This window comes from Ictidomys tridecemlineatus, chromosome 4, assembly GCF_052094955.1.
Source record: "Ictidomys tridecemlineatus isolate mIctTri1 chromosome 4, mIctTri1.hap1, whole genome shotgun sequence".
Taxonomy (NCBI): Eukaryota; Metazoa; Chordata; class Mammalia; order Rodentia; family Sciuridae; genus Ictidomys; species Ictidomys tridecemlineatus.
This window is the reverse complement of record NC_135480.1, coordinates 65,867,689-65,885,840: the sequence shown is the minus strand read 5'-3', so window position 1 is coordinate 65,885,840 and position 18,152 is coordinate 65,867,689. Positions and strand designations below refer to the sequence as shown.

The following is an 18,152-nucleotide window of genomic DNA, read 5'->3' as shown; positions in this document are numbered from 1 at the left end:
ATTACCATCTCAGGTCTCTAAATAAGGTGTGATTTTTATTATGCTAATAAAGTTAACTATAGTTTACTTTAGAATCACTAAAAATTGTGATTCTAAATCTAAATTTGGATTTAAAATTTAAAATTGTGTTTGCACCTCACTACCTGGAACTTGTCCCTTATCATCTGAGACAGTCCCTATTTTATTTTATTTATTTTCGGAACAGGGCATACTATTATTCTTTCTCAATAGGTTTGATTTTAGTGACCTTGTCTTTCCTGGCTCTGGCTTCTTGGTATCTCTGTTGACCACATAGACTTTGAAGGCTAAACTGACTTTCCAACATCTTGTTTCCAGATATATCTTAATTTCATGTCTTTAAAGGCTGATCTATGTTTTAACTCTCAATTTTCTGGTATGTCTGTTAACTATTAAGAATGAGGGCTAGTTTAGCCATCTCAATCTGAGGGTGGAGTTTTCAGATTTCTGATATCAAAAGGTCACCCATCAGACATCTATGCAGGCCAAGAGTCAATGGGTTTAACAAAAATGGCCTTCAAGTTCCTGAAAAGTAACCCAGGCAAATGTAACCATCATAACCTACATGTCAGAGGTGTTACTTATAGTAACCTCCAGTGATTTTTAAAGTCAACCAGAAGCAAGTGATAAAGGATTTATTCAAGTTTTCCCTCAATATCATTGCTCCAGGGGAAAAGGGAAAAGGAACTTTCATTTTGTCTGTACTGTTTTGTTTTGTTTTGTTTTTTATAAAAGCACCCCCGCCACCCCCAGCCCCGCTGTCCCCACTACCACCCGCCCAATAAGCAACAGCAGACTACCTACACCGGCCTTTTAGTATACCGGAACCTTACGTGCAGGGTTCCGGCGTAGCACGCATCGGGAAGTGTTTGGGCGCTGCACCTCCGTGCGCCTTGCCCTTCAGCCCCGTACACTGAGGAGACCGTTCGCCGCTTAGGCCCTGAAAGTGGTCGTGGTGGTTTTCCTTATAGTTGGAGGTCCAAGGCCAGGCCTCAGGTAGAAACGGCATCACCATGATGGACGGAAGGCCGGGCCGAGTGCCCCTACAGTTCCTGCCAGATGAGGCTCGGCGCCTGCCTCCGCCCAAATTGACCGACTCGCGGCTTCTCTACTTCGGCTTCCTGGGCTACTGCTCTGGCCTGCTAGACAACGCGCTCCGGCGGCGGCCGGTGATGTCGGCGGGTGAGGGCTGCACGGGGCGGGGTCTCCTAGGAGAGGGGTTTGCAGGCCTGTGGGTCGGCTTCGCCATAGGCCTGCGCGCGGTGCATTGTTTTTCTGGGCCTTTATGTTTTTCTGGTCTTCCTCGTTTCCCTGGGCTGTCTGCCAGGTTAGCTCTGCGGAATCGGGCACAGCCAGACTGTCATTTTTCACTTGAAGGAACTGACAGTGCGATGACACAGGGACTTATCCGTGACCTTACAATGAGTCTGTGAAGGACCTGCAACTGTTCCTCTAAGTTCCTGCTGTGCTTTGTGTAAAAATGAGTGTTCACTCCATGCCATACATTACTGACACTCCGTGGACGTTATAGCATTTAGATCTTTGAAAACTTTATGGGGAGGCATTCTCCTCAAACAAGAAAACAGCTTCATAGAGATTAAAGCAGTTTTCCCAAGGTCAGTGGCTAGTAAGCAGCATAGGCCTGTTTTTAGACCCCGGAGTGTCTTGAAACCAGTGCTTCTCAGTCTTAGTGACCATAAGAATAATCTAGAGATCTTGATAAATTCGGACTCTGATTGATAAGTTCAGGGGACAGGCCTGATGTTGTTTGCAAGCTCCTGGGTAACAGTTACATCTGCTAGTTTGGGAACCCACACTTTGAAAGTCTCAGTGACCAGCAGGCTGAATTTTCTAGTAGAACATTACTGGCCTTGTGTCAGAGACTATTTTGACAATAGCTGACACAGTAGCTGTGCTAAGAACTATGGATTTCCAAAGGGAAAAGAGGAGAGAAACAACTTTGGAAGAGATGCCTTTGAACTTACCTTTGATTATCAGGTGAACTCAGAAAACATAGGTAAAATGCCTGATACACAGAAGGAGCTGGGTGAAGTTCCCTTTCCTGAGCTTTTGTTATGCAAACAGTTTACCATATATTTATTCAACATTGAACTTTTGTCCGTCTGGCATTGGATACATGGGGTAAGGAATCCTGTCCCTGCTCTTAAGCTCCTAGTCAAGTCAGGGAAACAAACAATAGTCCATTACTGGTTTCAGTGTGATAGACACTTGTGTTCTGATAGAGGTGGGTGAACAGGGAGTTCTTTTCGAGCACAAGGAGATACAGATAGATGGACTGTTCCAGAGGAAGTAAAGGTGGCAGAATTATGAATTATTATTATAATCTCACTTTATTGTCTATTTAACTGTTCTGGGAAATAGAAGAACATATTAGTTAAGAGCATAAACTTTGGGACTTTTCAGCATCTTCACCCTACTAGCCATTTAATTCTAAGGAAGTTTTCTAACTCTGAGAACTAGATAACATTTATAAAGTACTTAACACAGGAGTGGGAGTCAGTTCCTGAGTTCCCCTGAATTTTCCAAAATTGCTTTGGAAAATTTAGTAAGTATGGAAGACTATTGAAATTGTCATCCTCAGCAGCATTTGTTAATGCATATTGTACTTTGTCTAGCTTAGTGCCTAGCATATAGCAGACTAAAATATGGTACAAATACTTATTGAGCCAGGCACAGTGGTGTACACCTATAATCCCAGTGAGTTAGGAGGCTGAGGCAGGAGGATCTCAAATTTAAAGCAAGCCATAGCAATTTGGCAAGGCCCTAATTAACTTAGCAAGACCTGTCTCAAAATAAAAAAGGGCTATGGATGTGGCTCAGTGGTTGAGTGCCCCTGGATTCAATCCCCCTACCAAAAAAAAAATAGGGGAGAGGGTAACTTACTGAACATATAAGTAACATGGTAACAATTATCCAAATATTTATAGACCAGATGGTCATATCTGTTAAAAAACAAATTGTGACTGGAAATGGTGCATACCTGTAATCCCAGCAATTTGGGAGGCTGAAGCAAGCAGGAGGATTTTAAATTCACAGCCAGCTTCAGCAACTTAACAAGACCCTGTTTCAAAAATAAAATAAAAAGGGCTTGGGGTGTTATTCACTGGTAGAGCACCCCGGGTTCATTTCCCAGTAACACCAAAAAAGAAAAAAAATGTACGAATTTATTCATTTAGGGAAACAGGTATGACACGTAAATGATGTTTCTAAGAGGGTTGGAAAAAGGGGAAAGGAATAGATGGTAGATTTTCAAACTAGAGTCTTAGCATTCTGTGGATAATAATGGAATATTCTATCAATGAAATAAAAATTTGCAGATCTTTTTAAATTTTTTTATTTTTTGGTATCGAGGATTGAACTCAGCGGTACTCAATCACAGAATCACATCCCCAGCCCTATTTTGTATTTTAGAGACAGGGTCTCACTGAATTGCTTAGCACCTTGCTTTTGCTGAGGCTGGCTTTGAACTCGCAATCTTCCTTCCTCAGCCTCCCGAGCTGCTGGGATTACAGGCCTGTGCCACCATGCTTGGCTAAATATTTTTATTTTTGTAGATCTGTTTTTCAATAAGCAGACATTATCAAATAGAATTTTTCTTAAGCTTTTCTCACAACTCTTTTTTTTTTTTTTTTTGGTACCTGGATTGAACCTGGGGGCATTTAACCACTGAGCCATATCTCCATCCCTTTCATATATTTTATTTTGAAACAGGGTCTCACTGAGTTGCTGAGGCTGCCTTTGAACTCATGATGTTCGTGCCAGCCTCCTAACTGCTGGAATTACAGGCATGTGCCACAGCACCTGGCTCTTTTCTTTCCTTTCCTTTTCTTTTTTCTTTTTTTTTTAAATATTTTTATAGTTGTCAATGGATGTTTATTTTATTTATTGATATATGGTGCTGAGAATCGAACCCAGTGCCTCATACATGCTAGGCAGGTGCTCTACCACTGAGCCACAATCCTAGCCCTCTTTCCTTTTCTTTACTGGAGCTTGAACCCAGGACCTCCATGCTTTCTAGATAAGCACTCTACCACTGAGTTACATCCTTAGCCCTTTTTGTTTTAAGACATTGTTTCACCAAATTGCTGAGGCTGGCCTTGAACTTGCAGTCCTCTTACTTCATTATTTAGAGTTGCTGGCATTATAGGTATGTACCACTACACCCAGCCTTCCACACTCACTTTTAAAACTCTTGTTGCTGTTTATCACTTACCTTCCCTAAGTTTAGTTATTTGGTAATCTAAGTGTAGTCTATCTAATTGAATATTTATTATTTCAAGTTCAATGTATCAGTAATTTATGGTATTATGCAAAGAATACAGTGATTTATAGGTTTAGATTCACTGGGTGTAGGAAAGAAGGGGAAAGTGTTTGTGAAGGGATTATGTATGTAATGAAAGGAAGACCATCCCTAAGAGAGAAAGATTAGGGAAATAGGGATTTGGAGAAAGGGCAAGCCATACTTTTGTAACAGGGACACTGACAGCATCATCTAAAATATATGAAGTCTTTCTCTGAGGAGTATGGATCAGTGTAGATAGGATCTAGATCTTTGTCTTATCCATTGGCACATGAAAGAACCTGGCACACTTTGGTTTACCATACGGCAGGTAGCCAGTTAGGGGAAGCAGTGGCTGTTTGAGTCAGGGAGGAATACAAAAGAGCCTGGGCTCTGTCCATTCCCAGGTTGTAGGAATATTTTCCAATTGTATTGCTTCCCACATTTTCCAAAGTACTTGTATATGTATTTTGTCTTAGTGTATATATTACTAGTAGTGGGTAAGATGGAATGGTACCATGCATCCCAAACATGGCAGACTCCCTGCCTCCCTGTGTGGTGGACTGTGGCATTGAGGTCTTGCACTTCCTAGCTATACCAAGCTTGGCTTTACAGGTAACACTGAGCCATAGTTCATTATTCTGTCATGTGTTGCCATCAGAGTCTGCAAAAGTAGTCAACCCAAACCAAAGGATAGTGGTTGAGGGATGTTGGTGACCTTGACTTTTTCATAGGGGATAAAGCCATTAGTAATCCTACCTGTACTCTAAAGTGGCCAATATGACATGGAATCATTGAGGACTGGGCTCTTATGGAAAGATTCATGGAACAAGTGGTTTTTAAATACCTTTGAGTAAAATACCTTGAGTAAAAAATAAGGACCATTATTTTTAATGGCAGACCTCCAGTGAATATACCAGAAAATAGGAAGTATCTTGCAGAAATTATGTTTGAATCATTTAATGTATCAGGAGTCTATCTACACTTTTGTATTTTTTCTTTTTCTCAGGCTTTGAGATGTAGTGTTAGATCATTTATTTGTTGACTATTTATTCTTTTAATGAATGCACTCGATCAATAAACTTTCCTCTTACTACTGCCTTCATAGTGTCCCAGAGATTTTGATATGTTATATCAGTGTTCTCATTTACTTCTAAGAATTTTTTTATTTCATCCTTGATTTCTTCTACTATCCATTCATCATTCAATTGTGTATTATTTAGTCTCCATTTGTTAACAGTAGCTTCTATTTTTTATTTTATCGTGATTTCTAATTTCATTCCATTGTGGTCTGATGGAATGCAGTGTATTATCTCTGCTTTTTTGTATTTACTAAGAGTAGGAAAGATAGTAGAATGAAACAGACATTATTGCTGTATGTGTATATGTGACTGCATGACCAATATGATTCTGCAACATATACACTCAGAAAAATGAGAAATTATATCCCATCTATTTATGATATATCAAAGTGCATAAATGTGTTCTGTAAATGTGTCATGTATAACTAATTAAAACAAAATTTTTTAAAGAGTCTATCTACATTGCAACTCAGGCATTGCTGCCTTTAGCAGCCTCTTGGATATATTGACAAGTTGGTGAGCATACACTGATGGGCATAGTTATTGACAGTGGACATGGAATCACCTGTGGCAGAAGATTATATAATTGGAAGCTGCCATCAAAACATCTTTTTTAGTTATGCATGGACACGATATCTTTATTTGTTTATTTATCATGTGGTGCTGGGGATCAAACCCAGTACCTCACATGTGCAAGACAAGCACTCTGCCACTGAACCACAACCTCAGCCCTCAAACACATCTTGATTGCAGGTAGATATAGTATGTATTTTCATTCAACAGCTGCTAAAGGAACAGGAGGTAGGAATCCCTCCTGAGCAGTCATTGGGAACTGCAGCAACCTTTAAGGAAAAATACAGTTACATTTGTCCTGAATTAGCTAAGTATAACATGGATCCCTGGAAGTGGATAATATTGTTCATGGGTATCTGCAATCAACCAGAAGAAATTCATTATAGATGTTTGTTCTAAAAGGTTCTTGGGTCATGAAATAATATTTCACCCTGAGTTTGCCAACCCTGATCTCATGGAATTCATCTTGGATGTTGTTGATAAAGTAATACAGAACTGCCCCATCAGTGTGTGTCATCTGCCTTCTTTTAGTCATTTTTCAGGGATTGACAGGCTTGACAATGTTCAGGGAATTTGGACATCAACTGCAGAAAGATTTAAAAAGAGTGTTGGTTGTCAGATTAGCTCTTCACTACAGCTCAGTGGCAACAGAATAAAACCTAAGCCTGGGCTGGGGATGTGGCTCAAGCGGTAGCACGCTCACCTGGCATGTGTGCAACCCGGGTTCGATCCTCAGCACCACATACCAACAAAGATGTTGTGTCCACCGAGAACTAAAAAATAAAATATTAAAAATTCTCTCTCTTTCTCTCTCCTCTCTCACTCTCTCTTTAAAAAAAAAAAAACTAAGCCTGTGTATGTTCAGGTGGTAATATGTCATCACATGCAGCACTATGCCGGGTAGTTTGAAGGCTTGATGCTGGCCTCAACTCCAGAGTTCTTTCAGGGCCATCACCCTAAGAAGGACTTGAAGAATACACCTATATCATCTGCTGCCACAATGCTGTCTTTGGAGTCATGTTTTAGTGTTTGCCTTAAAGTCTATCATCCTTGAAGTTCATAGAAAAACAGAACAGCAAACTTTTTTGCCATGTTTGCTAGAAAATGATTATATTTTATCAGGGTGACATTAAGTCTGAACATTAAACATTATTGTGTGAGAATTATGGATACTGTATGTGTTAGTTTTTTTGTTTGAAATTTCTGGAACTGTTTTATAGAAGATGATCATTTGAGGTTGGTGAGTATTGGATGAAATGCTATCTTGATCCATTATAATAAAAGCTGTTAGAATCTATAATATTTTTCCAAAGGTGTAGTATAGCTGTTTAGTGACCCATGATATTTATACTCATGTTCAAATATAAATATTTATATTCAAATATAAATTGGGATATACAGACTAACCAGATCACTTATTGCTTTTATACCATATGTAGACTTTACCTCTGACTTAATCATATTCTGAACAAGCAGTAGAATATAAGTTTATATAGGTCTAAAGTTAACTTTATAGAAAACAAAGTGTTGTTGGTTTTTTTTTTTTCCTTTGTTAATTCAGGATTTGGCACTTATCTACCTTCTTCCATTGAGTATTTTATAAAACATGAAATTTTAAAATTGTAGGTTATGTTTGCAGATTTATTGTTGTTTTTCATAATCACTAGATTTCTTTAAGAATATGGCAGATGGCTCAAGGTCACTTTCAGTTGAGGTTCTTTCGCAATAGCCATATAGAAAAGGATTGTTTTCCTTTATTTTTTGTAGTATGAATTGAATGTGTTCTACTGTCATGTATAACAAATTAGAATAAATAAATAAATAAAGCACCCAAAAAAAGAATGATAGAAGAAATACCATAGCTATAAATTAGATATCTAAAAGTGTTAAAATGTAATTCTTTATGCATAATGACTGATTTGCTTGTTTTGGGATTTGTCATTTGAATTTCAGGTTTGCATCGTCAGCTTCTCTATGTTACTTCCTTTGTTTTTGTTGGCTATTATCTTTTAAAACGGCAAGACTATATGTATGCTGTGAGGGACCATGACATGTTTGCATATATAAAGTCACATCCAGAAGATTTTCCTGAAAAAGGTATTTCAAATTAATTGTAGAAAACCTTGTTCCTTACTCTGTTATATTCCCTGATTAATCCTATCTATGCTAGAGGCTTCATGTGTGAAGCCTTCTGTGTTCTATGACTCCTACATCTTTGTCTAGATCAAAATCTTTGTTGAAGGAGTACAGAGAGATATAGGGGATTGAACCCAGGAGCACTTTTCCACTGAGTTATATCCCTAGCCCTTTTACTTTTTTATTTTGAGACAGAGTCTTGTTAAGTTTAAGTTGCCCAGGCTGGGCTCCAACTTGTAATTCTCCTGCCTCAGCCTCCGAAGTAACTGGGATTACAGGTTTGTGCCGCTGTGCCCAGCAAACACGAAGTTTTTAAATTCATGTATCAAGTTTTTGACTGAGGACTTCTGTGTCCCTTGAATAGCAAACAAAATTCATGTCCCCTCTGCCTTCTCAAACCTTCTGCTGAGCTTCGAACTCTTCCTCTCCCACTGCCACTGCCTTGGTTCAGGCCTACCTAGATAATATCTTGTTTGGACTGTGACACCTCTAGCTCACCTCTGCCTTCAGTCTTGCTTCTGCTAACAGCAAATCTGGTCATATTTCTATATATTGCCTCTAGGATAAAATCCAAACTCCCTAGGATGGTTCATCTCCGCTGGCAGAGTCAATTGCTTGTCTGCTGGTAGAAACGCTTTGCCCGTTGGTCTTTCTATCTTCCACATTATGTCTGTATTACTCCCTGGAATGTAGTTTAATCTTTGTTTTCCCAGCCTCTAGCACAGAACTTACTACACATAGCAGCACTTATAAAATTAACAGCTGACCTAAACCTGCAGGGAATCCTGCTTTAGCTCCTATCACTCACCTTTCATAAAATGCTGCCAGGGGCTGTGGCTCAAGCGATAGCATGCTCGCCTAGCATGCACACGGCGCTGGGCTCAATCCTCAGCACCACATATAAATAAAGATGTTGTGTCCGCCGAAAACTAAAAAATAAATATTAAAAAATTCTCTCTCTCTCTCTCTCTCTCTCTCTTAAAAAAATGAGGGGGGGGGAGGTCATGGCATGACCTTGAAGGAGATTATGGGATGCTGACCCTTTCCTTCCTCTCTCTTAAAAAAAATAAAATAAAATGCTGCCAGGAGGGTCCTGGTTGGAGGAAGGAATAAATAGGGAAGGCACAGATCAGGTACTGGAGGCCATCAGCAGATGTAGTCAAACTCACCATGTCCCCACTTGTCAATGGAAGAAGCTCAGGAAATGCTTGTCCTGAACCTACGCTGTATCACTTGGACATGTGCTTTCTTATAACATTCTTCCTTTGGCCCCTATTTCCATCTTGTCCATGAAACAGGTTCCTGCTCAAGGTTTATCATCTGAGTGAAGCCTTCACCCAGCTATAGACAGTAATTTTCTCAGCACACTGTTGCTGTTAATTGTGAATATCATTGTAATATGACTTTTATTACCCACATTTGGCACACTTACACACAATACTGATGAGTGTATGTGTGTGCTATTTGTAGATTGGAAATTTAACTTACTAGGGCAATTTTTATCTTCCCAAGGACTAAAGATCCTTTTTTTTAATATTTATTTTTTAGCAATATCTTTATTTTATTTATGTGGTGCTGAGGATCGAACCCAGGACTCCACACGTGCTAGGCGAGCACTCTACTGCTGAGCCACAACTCCAGCCCCCTAAAGATCCTTTCTAAACATGTGAATGAATGTTGAAAAATTTTGAACGTTTTAAATATATAATAGATTTTTATATACTTTCCTATGCATGTAAATGTATGATATAAAGCATTTAAATTTCATTAGGCTGAGTTGCGGATATAGCTGAGTTGGTAGAGTGCTTGCCTTGCATGCACAAGGCCCTGGGTTCAATCCCCAGCACCATCAAAAAAAAAAAAAAAAAATTGTTAGGCTGACTGATCCCAAAGGTCCTGTTCAACTCTAAAACTTTATTAGTATTATAATACAATATTCCCAGGGCCTTGAGTCACCTATGTGATATTTATGGTGTCTAAAAAAGACATTTTTTTTTTTTTTTTTTGCCAGTGAAGAGTTTAAATACTAGTACAATCAGTCCCAGTGGTACACACTTATAATCCCTTGGGAGGCTAAGGCAGAAGGATCCCAAGTTCAAGGCCAGCCTGAGCAACTTAGCAATACTTTGTCTCAACATAAAAAATAAAAAGGCTGGGCTGGGGATGTGGCTCAAGTGCTCGCTTGGCATGCGTGAGGCACTGGGTTCATTTCTCAGCACCACATAAAAATAAAATAAAGACATTAAAAAAAAAAAAGGCTGGGGAGATATGGCTCAGGGGTAGAGTGCCCCTGGGTTAAACCCATTAAAAAATAAAGTACCATTAAAAATCAAAGGTATATTGGGGCTGGGGATGTGGCTCAAGCAGTAGCACACTCGCCTGGCATGCGTGCGGCCTGGGTTCAATCCTCAGCACCACATACAAACAAAGATGTTGTGCCCGCCGAAAACTAAATAATAAATATTTAAAAATTCTCTCTCTATCTCTCTCTCTCAAAAAAAAATATATATATATATGAATAAAATTACAGGTATAAAGCCATAAATCAGGTGTGGGGAAACATTGGATGTTAGAGCTGAAGAAATCTTGGCTAATTCTAATTCCTAGAAGTGAGTCCCACTAGCTAGGCAATCTTCAGCCCTGAGCCTTCTGAATCTTTGCCTAGATATTTCCACTAGCTCCTTCTGTCAGCAGGTGTATATATAGCCACATCATTCTGTCTTCTAGTGGATTACCAGCAGGTGTGTCAAGAGCATCCTGCACTGACTACAGGAGCATGAAGGGTTTCAATACATTAGTTGAAACTGGCCTCTCCTAGCTGAACTGTAACCTTCCTGTTTATTTCTTCCTTCATCCCTTTAGTCAGGATATTCCTAGGAGTAACTTGCCCCTCCTGGTAGCCATCTAGATGTCACCACAGATTTAAGAAATAAAATATTTCAGTGATTTCCAAGCCATTGTGGTACTAGAGACTGAACCCAGGACCTAGCACATGCTAGGCAAGTGCTCTATCACTGAGCTACATCCCTAACCCTCCACCATCACCACCTTTTTATTTTGACATAGAATCTCACTGAGTTGCTCAGTATGGCCTCCAACTTGTGATCCTTTTGCTTCCGCTTCTCAGTAGCTGGGATTATGGACATGTGCACAGCATGCCTAGCTAAGAAATAAAACTTTAAAAAACATAATTGTAAGATAATTTTTTTAATCTTTTTTTTTTATAGATAAGAAAACTTATGGTGAAATTCTTGAAGAATTCCATCCAGTGCGTTGAAGTCTTCAAAATATTTGCTCCCATTTACTAAGATGTTTCTAAATTTTATGGAACATATTTCCTCCACGACAGCCGAAGTTTATGTTAATCTGTATAACACCTATAATTAAAGTAGTTATCATGATCAAGTACTGTGACTCTTCTTTTTTCATTTTAAGAAGAAATAGGGCTGGAGTTGTGGCTCAGTGGTAGTGTGCTCACCTAGCAAGCACAAGGCCCTGGGTTCGATCCTCAGCCACATAAAAACAAACAGATAAAGGTATTGTGTCCAACTACAACTAAAAAATAAATATTTAAAAAGAAAAGAAAAAAATAGTTCACTTTCCATTGACCCAGTTTTTGGAAGATTTTTAAATGGAGTTTAAGGGCTGAGGATGTGGCTTAGTGGTAGAGTGCTTACATAACATTTGTGAGGTCCTGGGTTGAATCCCAATACCACAAAATAATAAATTTAGTTCCAAATCAGAACTAAACTCCATTTATTCTGATCAGATTTGGAAAACTTCAGCCCATGGACCAACTCTGGCCCACTGTCAATAAAGTTTTATTAAAACACAGCCACTTTCATTTGTTTATATGGCTGCTTTCATACTACAACAGCAGGGTCAAGTAGTTATGACAGAGTTTATAGCATGCAAGGCCTAAAATAGTTAATATCTGGCCCTTTTCAGAAAAGAATTGCCAGCTTCTGTTCTAATGTAAAATAAGCCAGATTATAAAGGGTTTTGTGAATCGTAGATCATTTTAACTTGATTCCTTAAGTATGGGGAATTCAGTAAAAGGGTTTTAATTGGAATAATGGTCAGGTTTGTATTTCTGAGCTCCCTTTGCAACAATATATAGGGTGGTTTGGAAGGAAGACACTTAAGGCAAGCACAGTTAAACATCTGATACTGCACAGGAGTGTGCTCTTAGGTGAATCATCCTGGACAAAGAACTCAGCTAGCACAGTCTACAGTGGAGCTTGGCACAGTCAGAAGTAAAAGCACCTTCCTGGAAGAAGGTGGTTCTTTATAGTCAAATCCAAATGTTTGCCAGGCACAGTGGAGCACACCTGTAATCCCAGCAACTTTGAGACTGAGGCAGAAGGATCACAAATTCTAAGCCTCCACAATTTAGCAAAACCCTGTCTCAAAAAATGAAAAGGGGTCTGGGATTATAGCTCAGTAGAAGAGCATTTGCCTCACATGTGTGAGGCACTGGTTTGATTCTCAGCACTGCATATAAATAAATAAGGTCCATTGACAACTAAAAAATATTTTTATGCAATAAATAAGTTGTAGCAGTACCACACCACCCTGGCCCCCCAAAAAATTCTAAAAAGCTTGTCCAAAAAGCTGAAATTTTATAATCAGTAGTTTGGGGACATTAGTAAAATTGTATACATGATTTCAAAGAAGTTTTCTGGGAAAAATAAAGTTATTCTATTTACTTGAGTATCACTTGTAAAAAGTAAAACATTGGAGAAAGTGCTTTTGAAATAATAAAGAGATGTACAAATATAAGGTATTTTTTCTTTATTGCTACTGCAATAAATAGGTTTATAGTTCTTGCTCAGCCTCATCAGTGGTTGGCAGGTGTAACAGTGAGGTACTCATCCCGAGGGACTCTTGCTACCTCAGTTAAGGACTAAAGCAAATACATAGGGGAAGGTGGGAGAAAAATCATATTACAATCTGATAATTTCTCATATACCAGGTTCTTTTGATTCATCTTGTTTCATTTTTGTAACTTTGTGAGGTAAGTTGTCCCCATTTTATACATGAGGTTACTTAGGCTCCAGTGGGTGAATAATGCCTGAGGTCACAGGGTGGATGACTGCCAAGAGGAGGGATGTGAACTTCGGTCATAGGCTAACACCTCTGCTCTTCTGTGTCATACTAGACTAACTTTGTCTACTCCCTCATGAACCACTGGCCACCACCCTGAGCTGGTAAGAGGATTAAATGGAGTTGTGAATAGCAACACATCCTAAAGGTGAGCCAAGGACTGGAGGTCACAAATTGATGCTCAGAGGGAGGTAGGGAAGCATCCCAGAGACACAAGTCGCCTTCACTTCAGCTGCAGGTCCAGGTGTTTCTGGAATCAGGGCTGACACACTGCTGCAAGTCCTCATTACAGTCTGCATTCTCTTGTGTAAAGTGATCTGTGGAGTGCAGGAAATTTAAAGAACCAAATGAGTCTAAATTCAACAAGGCACTGTGATATACCTATTAAAATAGGAAGAGCAAGGGGAAAAAGTTTTGTCACTGCTGCTGGAAAACTGGCAACACTTCAGCTGTGAAGAAGAACCAGATGGTCAGCTGGGATCACTCGTCTGGTTTTTCCTCTACATTTAGTGGAAACTGAGATGCAGAAAGGTCAAATATGTTCTCTAGGATATTACAAAAGAAAATGGCAGAGCCAAGAAAAGAGCCCAGATTTTTCAGTATCTGCCAAACCATACTTTGTCCATGAATGAAAATGAGGTTAAGGTATGTTGAAATACTGTAGTATAGAATAGCTGCTGTGGCCTTTATGACTATTTGGTTGGTCAAGAAGTTGGATTTTACTGGGTGTGGTGGCTCACACCTTTAATCCCTATGGCTCAAGAAAGTGAGGCAGGAGGCTCACGAGTTCAAAGCCAGCCTCGGCAAAAGCGAGGTGCTAAGCAACTCAGTGAAACCCATCTCTAAATAAAATACAAAACAGTGCTGGGTATGTGGCTCAGAGGCCAAGTGTCCCTGAGTTCAATCCCCAGTACCAAAAAAAAAAAAAAAAAAAAGAAGAAGAAGAAGTTGGATTTCTACCAGGTCTTCCAACTCCAATTCTCTTCTGAAATCTACGCCCTAAGGAGCACAGAAAATCCATCAATGTAGAGAAAAGAATGAGACTACAGGGCTGGGATTGTAGCTCAGTAGTAGAGCACTTGCCTAGCACATTTGAGGCACTGGGTTCAATCCTCAGCACCGCATAAAATAAATAAAAGTATTGTGTTCATCTACAACTAAAACTATTTTTCAAAGTAATGATAATTTATTAGATAGTTAATATACAAGTGATTTTAGTAGTACTCAAATGCCAGTTGTTATTTTTTATTACTATCATGATGCAGTGAAGAAACTGAAACACAAAGAAGTGAAGTGGCTTTCCCAAGGTCTCAGCTCAGTGGTAGAAGCAGGACATGAACCCAGAGCTCAGCTCTTCTGAGGCCCCCTGGCTATTGACCCAGTTCAATTTAATTCAAGAAGAAACTCTGGAAGGCAGCCAAAAAAATCTCAAGGAGAGAGAAAAGCAGCATTGAAGTTGACCGTTTGGATTTGAGGTGCAGAAACAAAAACAGCTGGGAAAGTACCTGGAAAGAATTCTCTACAGACTTTGTGGGTAGGGAGGGCATGTCTATTCTCTATCATTACAGAGTGGGAGAGAGTAGGTATAATGGAAAGAGCACTCGGCTCAAAGCTGAGGTCAGTCTTGCTTTTATCTTATTTTTTTTTATATTGAAATAGGGTCTCACAAGTTGCCAAGGCTAGCTTCAAACTTGGGATCCTCTTGCCTCAGCCTTCCAAATCACTGGGATTGCAGGTATGTGCCACTGTGCCTAGCTTTAATCACATACTTAAAGACGTTGACAAGGAGAACATTCATACAGGTATAAGCATTCACATACTTACCAATAAATGCACACAGGCACAGACACATTTGTGCCCATGAGTTATGCACTCACAGGCATATACTTTTTTCTTGTCTCCATAATAGTTCACTGCCATTACTCATCAATACTGAGTCAGAAGACTAGGAAGGTGAGCCCAGTCTTGAGCCTTCCCCAGGTGATTCCAATGGCCACCTGATGTGTGGTGACTCTGTCTGAGAGCCAACCTGCCCCTCTCTTGTTAGGCTGCACCACCACTCCCTCTTCCCCGGGAATATCCCTCCATGGACCCGGACCCTTTAGCATAGCCACCATTACCTTCCCTAGAGTCGGAGGCCTACAGGACCTGTCCCGTCATTTCCTGGTATTTTCTTGTCACTTCCTGAGCTTTCACAGTCAGGTGAGTAAGGATGCGATGGAGGCTGGAGAAGTGCACATGGAACTGGGTTTCCAGGTCCAGCTCCCCGGAGACTTCTTCCTTGGCCTCCTCTGTCTCGGCAGCTTCCTTTCCAGCCTCATCCGCTTTGCGGCCGGCCACCTTGGCCTGCCACTCCTCCCTCGGCAGGAGCCCATGTTCCACATCCATCCGGATGGTCTTGAGCATGGTGAAGTAGGTGTAGAGATCAGGGGCCCCCATCTGGGCCTGGCCGCCATGTCCACCCAGATGCACATCCCTCAGAAGGCTGGGGATCATTACCACCTGCTCCATGTTGCACACCACAGCCAAGTACCGGTCCACGACGGCCAACAGGCAGTTTTTAGGGTAGCGCTTGGTTAGTACCGGCATGGTTGCCTGCTTTTACACAATGAGTTGGGAAGACTGCCCCAGCACTATTTCTAGGCTTTGGTTCTGACCGCAGATTGACAGGAAGCCAAGGCCCAGTCATTGGGTCAACACAGCTCTGTTTTAAGCCAATCCCAGGGTTTGGGTCCCAAGGTCTGTATCAGGTGATCCACTGCCCAGGGACAGACCAGCCAGCCTTTTGCTTGTCATTTCAGTTCTATAAGACTGCCTCAGTAAGAGCCCAGCTCTTCCACTGGCAGCTTGCAGAACTAGTTAAAGCAAAGCTTTTCCCTTTGGCAACAGATGCACTTGACTGCAGGAAAGTCAATAATCCTTTCAGATCACCTGAGGTCAAACTGAGTCTTTGCTACCCTCTGAAAGCACAAAGCTTACTTCTTCAACTCAGAGTGACTGTGAAATGAACAAGGGAAGAGCGTCATGAAATGAAATAGTTTGGTGTGGGGCAAAGAGCACTGAAGTGGGAGCCAGAAGTCCAGAAAGAAGGGGTCTGGATGTTGGCCATGCTCATGTCCCCGACAATCTTCCTTATAGAGGGTGCTTTTCCACCATGAACTTGACTAGGAAAAAAACTCTTAATAAGATGCATTAGCCTGGTGTTACCTCAATCAGTCAGCAGGGTGAAGAATTTGCATAAACTTGTTTCCTAAACTGTGAGCAGAAAACAGCAATTTTTCTAAGTTAATTAATTTTAAAAATTAATTTTAAGGGCTAGGGATGTAGGTCAGTAGTATAGTATTTGCCTAACATGTGAGGGCCTAAGTTTGATTATCAGTCATACCCCCTTACCCCCTCCTCCCAAAAAGAGTTTGACTACCTAAAGCTGGGCATGGTGGCTCATGCTGATAATCCCAGCAATTTGGGAGGCTGAAGTAGGAGGATAGAAAGTCAAGGCCAGCCTGGGCAACTTGGTGAGATCTGGGCTGGGGCTGTAGCTCATTGGTAGAGTGCCCACCTCGCACGTGTGAGGCACTGGGTTTGATCCTCAGCACCACATAAAAATAAATAAAGATATTGTGTCCAACTACACCTAAAAAAAAAAAATTAAAAAAAAAAAGATCTAGGTAGAGCATCCCTGAGTTAAAACCCCAGTACCATAAAAACAAACGAACAACAACAAAAAAAGATCACTTAAGTAAGCCTTTGATGAATTCACTTCTAGTCTTCTAACATTGTTTTTTCCTTGACTGAGGAAAAATTTTTCAAATATTTTCTCCTCAAGAAAACAGGACTTCTGGGGATGGAGTTGTGGCTCAGTGGTAGAGTGCTTGCCTAGCATGCATGAGGCCCTGGGTTCTATTCTCAGCACCCACCACATACACATAAATAAAATAAAGGTCCATCAACAACTAAAAAAAATATTAAAAAAAAAAAAAAAGAAAATAGGACTTCTGGGCTGGGCAAGGTGGAACATGCCTACAATCCCAGTTATTTGGGAAGATAAAGCAGGAGGATCACAAATTCAAGGCCCATCATGGCAACTCAGTGAGATCCTGTCTCAAAATAAAAAAGGCTAGGGATGTAACTCAGTGGTAGAGAACCCCTGGGTTTAGTCCTTGGTATTAAGAGAAGGGAAAAAAAGAAAGGAAAAATAAAAATGGGGCTTCTCTTGTATACAAATCTCTAGGGCTGCTAAGCAGTGGGTATAGACATTTCATAAGGCTGGGCAGTGTCACTGGGTTCTGGTGCTACCCACAGGCCTCTTGGGATACAGCCAGACTCCCTGGACTCCAGCCTCCACACAGTCAACTGAAAGGTTTGGAAATCTCTGAAGGGGAGGACTTTGCTGCCCTGGTTTTGTAACTCCTTCTGAATTTAGATCCAGTCCCTAAGGGCATTACTCCCTGTGTTAGTTCTTACATTTTTTCACCCAGCCCCAGGGTTACAAACTAAGAACTGGCAAACATGGTGTTCTGCTCGTGGACGGGGCATGCTGATGTTGGCATGAGGGCTTGCCAGGAGTGCCCTAGCAGCTGCCTCCTGATTCTTTTGCCCAATGACCTGGGTTACCCCTGGGCCTCCCTTGCCCCATGTATCAAACTCAGAGGGCTGAACTTTGTTAAGGCCTCTCCACTTCAGATTTTTAGACTCCTCCCAAGCACATGGCTAGTATATCTCACTGTGTTATTCTGCCTATGTGTGAATTTTAATCCCATCTGAGGCCATTCTATTTCCAGACATATTCCTGAGCTTGAACTAGAGAAATGAATGAGTAAATCAAGTGGAAAAGGGAGAGAGTGACTTAGCAATTAGGCAACTAAATGGCCTCTGTATGAATAAGTGTAGAACACAAAGAGGCCTGGGAAGGAATGAGGGAGGGTCTGGCTGACCAG

The 18,152-nt window shown here is 40.7% G+C and overlaps 2 protein-coding genes and 1 pseudogene across 2 annotated transcripts; 2 read left to right on the top strand and 1 right to left on the bottom strand.

Annotated features, from left to right (window-relative positions):
* Positions 1-887: 887 nt before the first annotated feature.
* Ndufc2 (NADH:ubiquinone oxidoreductase subunit C2) lies at positions 888-11,514 on the top strand. Its single transcript, XM_005323244.5, has 3 exons — positions 888-1,200; positions 7,927-8,070; positions 11,337-11,514. The coding sequence occupies exons 1-3, from the start codon at positions 1,032-1,034 to the stop codon at positions 11,384-11,386; spliced, it is 363 nt and encodes a 120-aa protein (XP_005323301.1). The 5' UTR covers positions 888-1,031; the 3' UTR covers positions 11,387-11,514.
* On the top strand, positions 1,207-7,920 carry LOC101959228 (actin-related protein 3B-like; annotated as a pseudogene).
* A 1,374-nt stretch (positions 11,515-12,888) lies between the features above and the next one.
* On the bottom strand, positions 12,889-15,936 carry Thrsp (thyroid hormone responsive). Its single transcript, XM_005323243.5, has 2 exons — positions 15,336-15,936; positions 12,889-13,532 (listed from the first exon to the last, which is right to left on the bottom strand). The coding sequence occupies exon 1, from the start codon at positions 15,802-15,804 to the stop codon at positions 15,355-15,357; it is 450 nt and encodes a 149-aa protein (XP_005323300.1). The 5' UTR covers positions 15,805-15,936; the 3' UTR covers positions 12,889-13,532; positions 15,336-15,354.
* Positions 15,937-18,152: the final 2,216 nt, after the last annotated feature.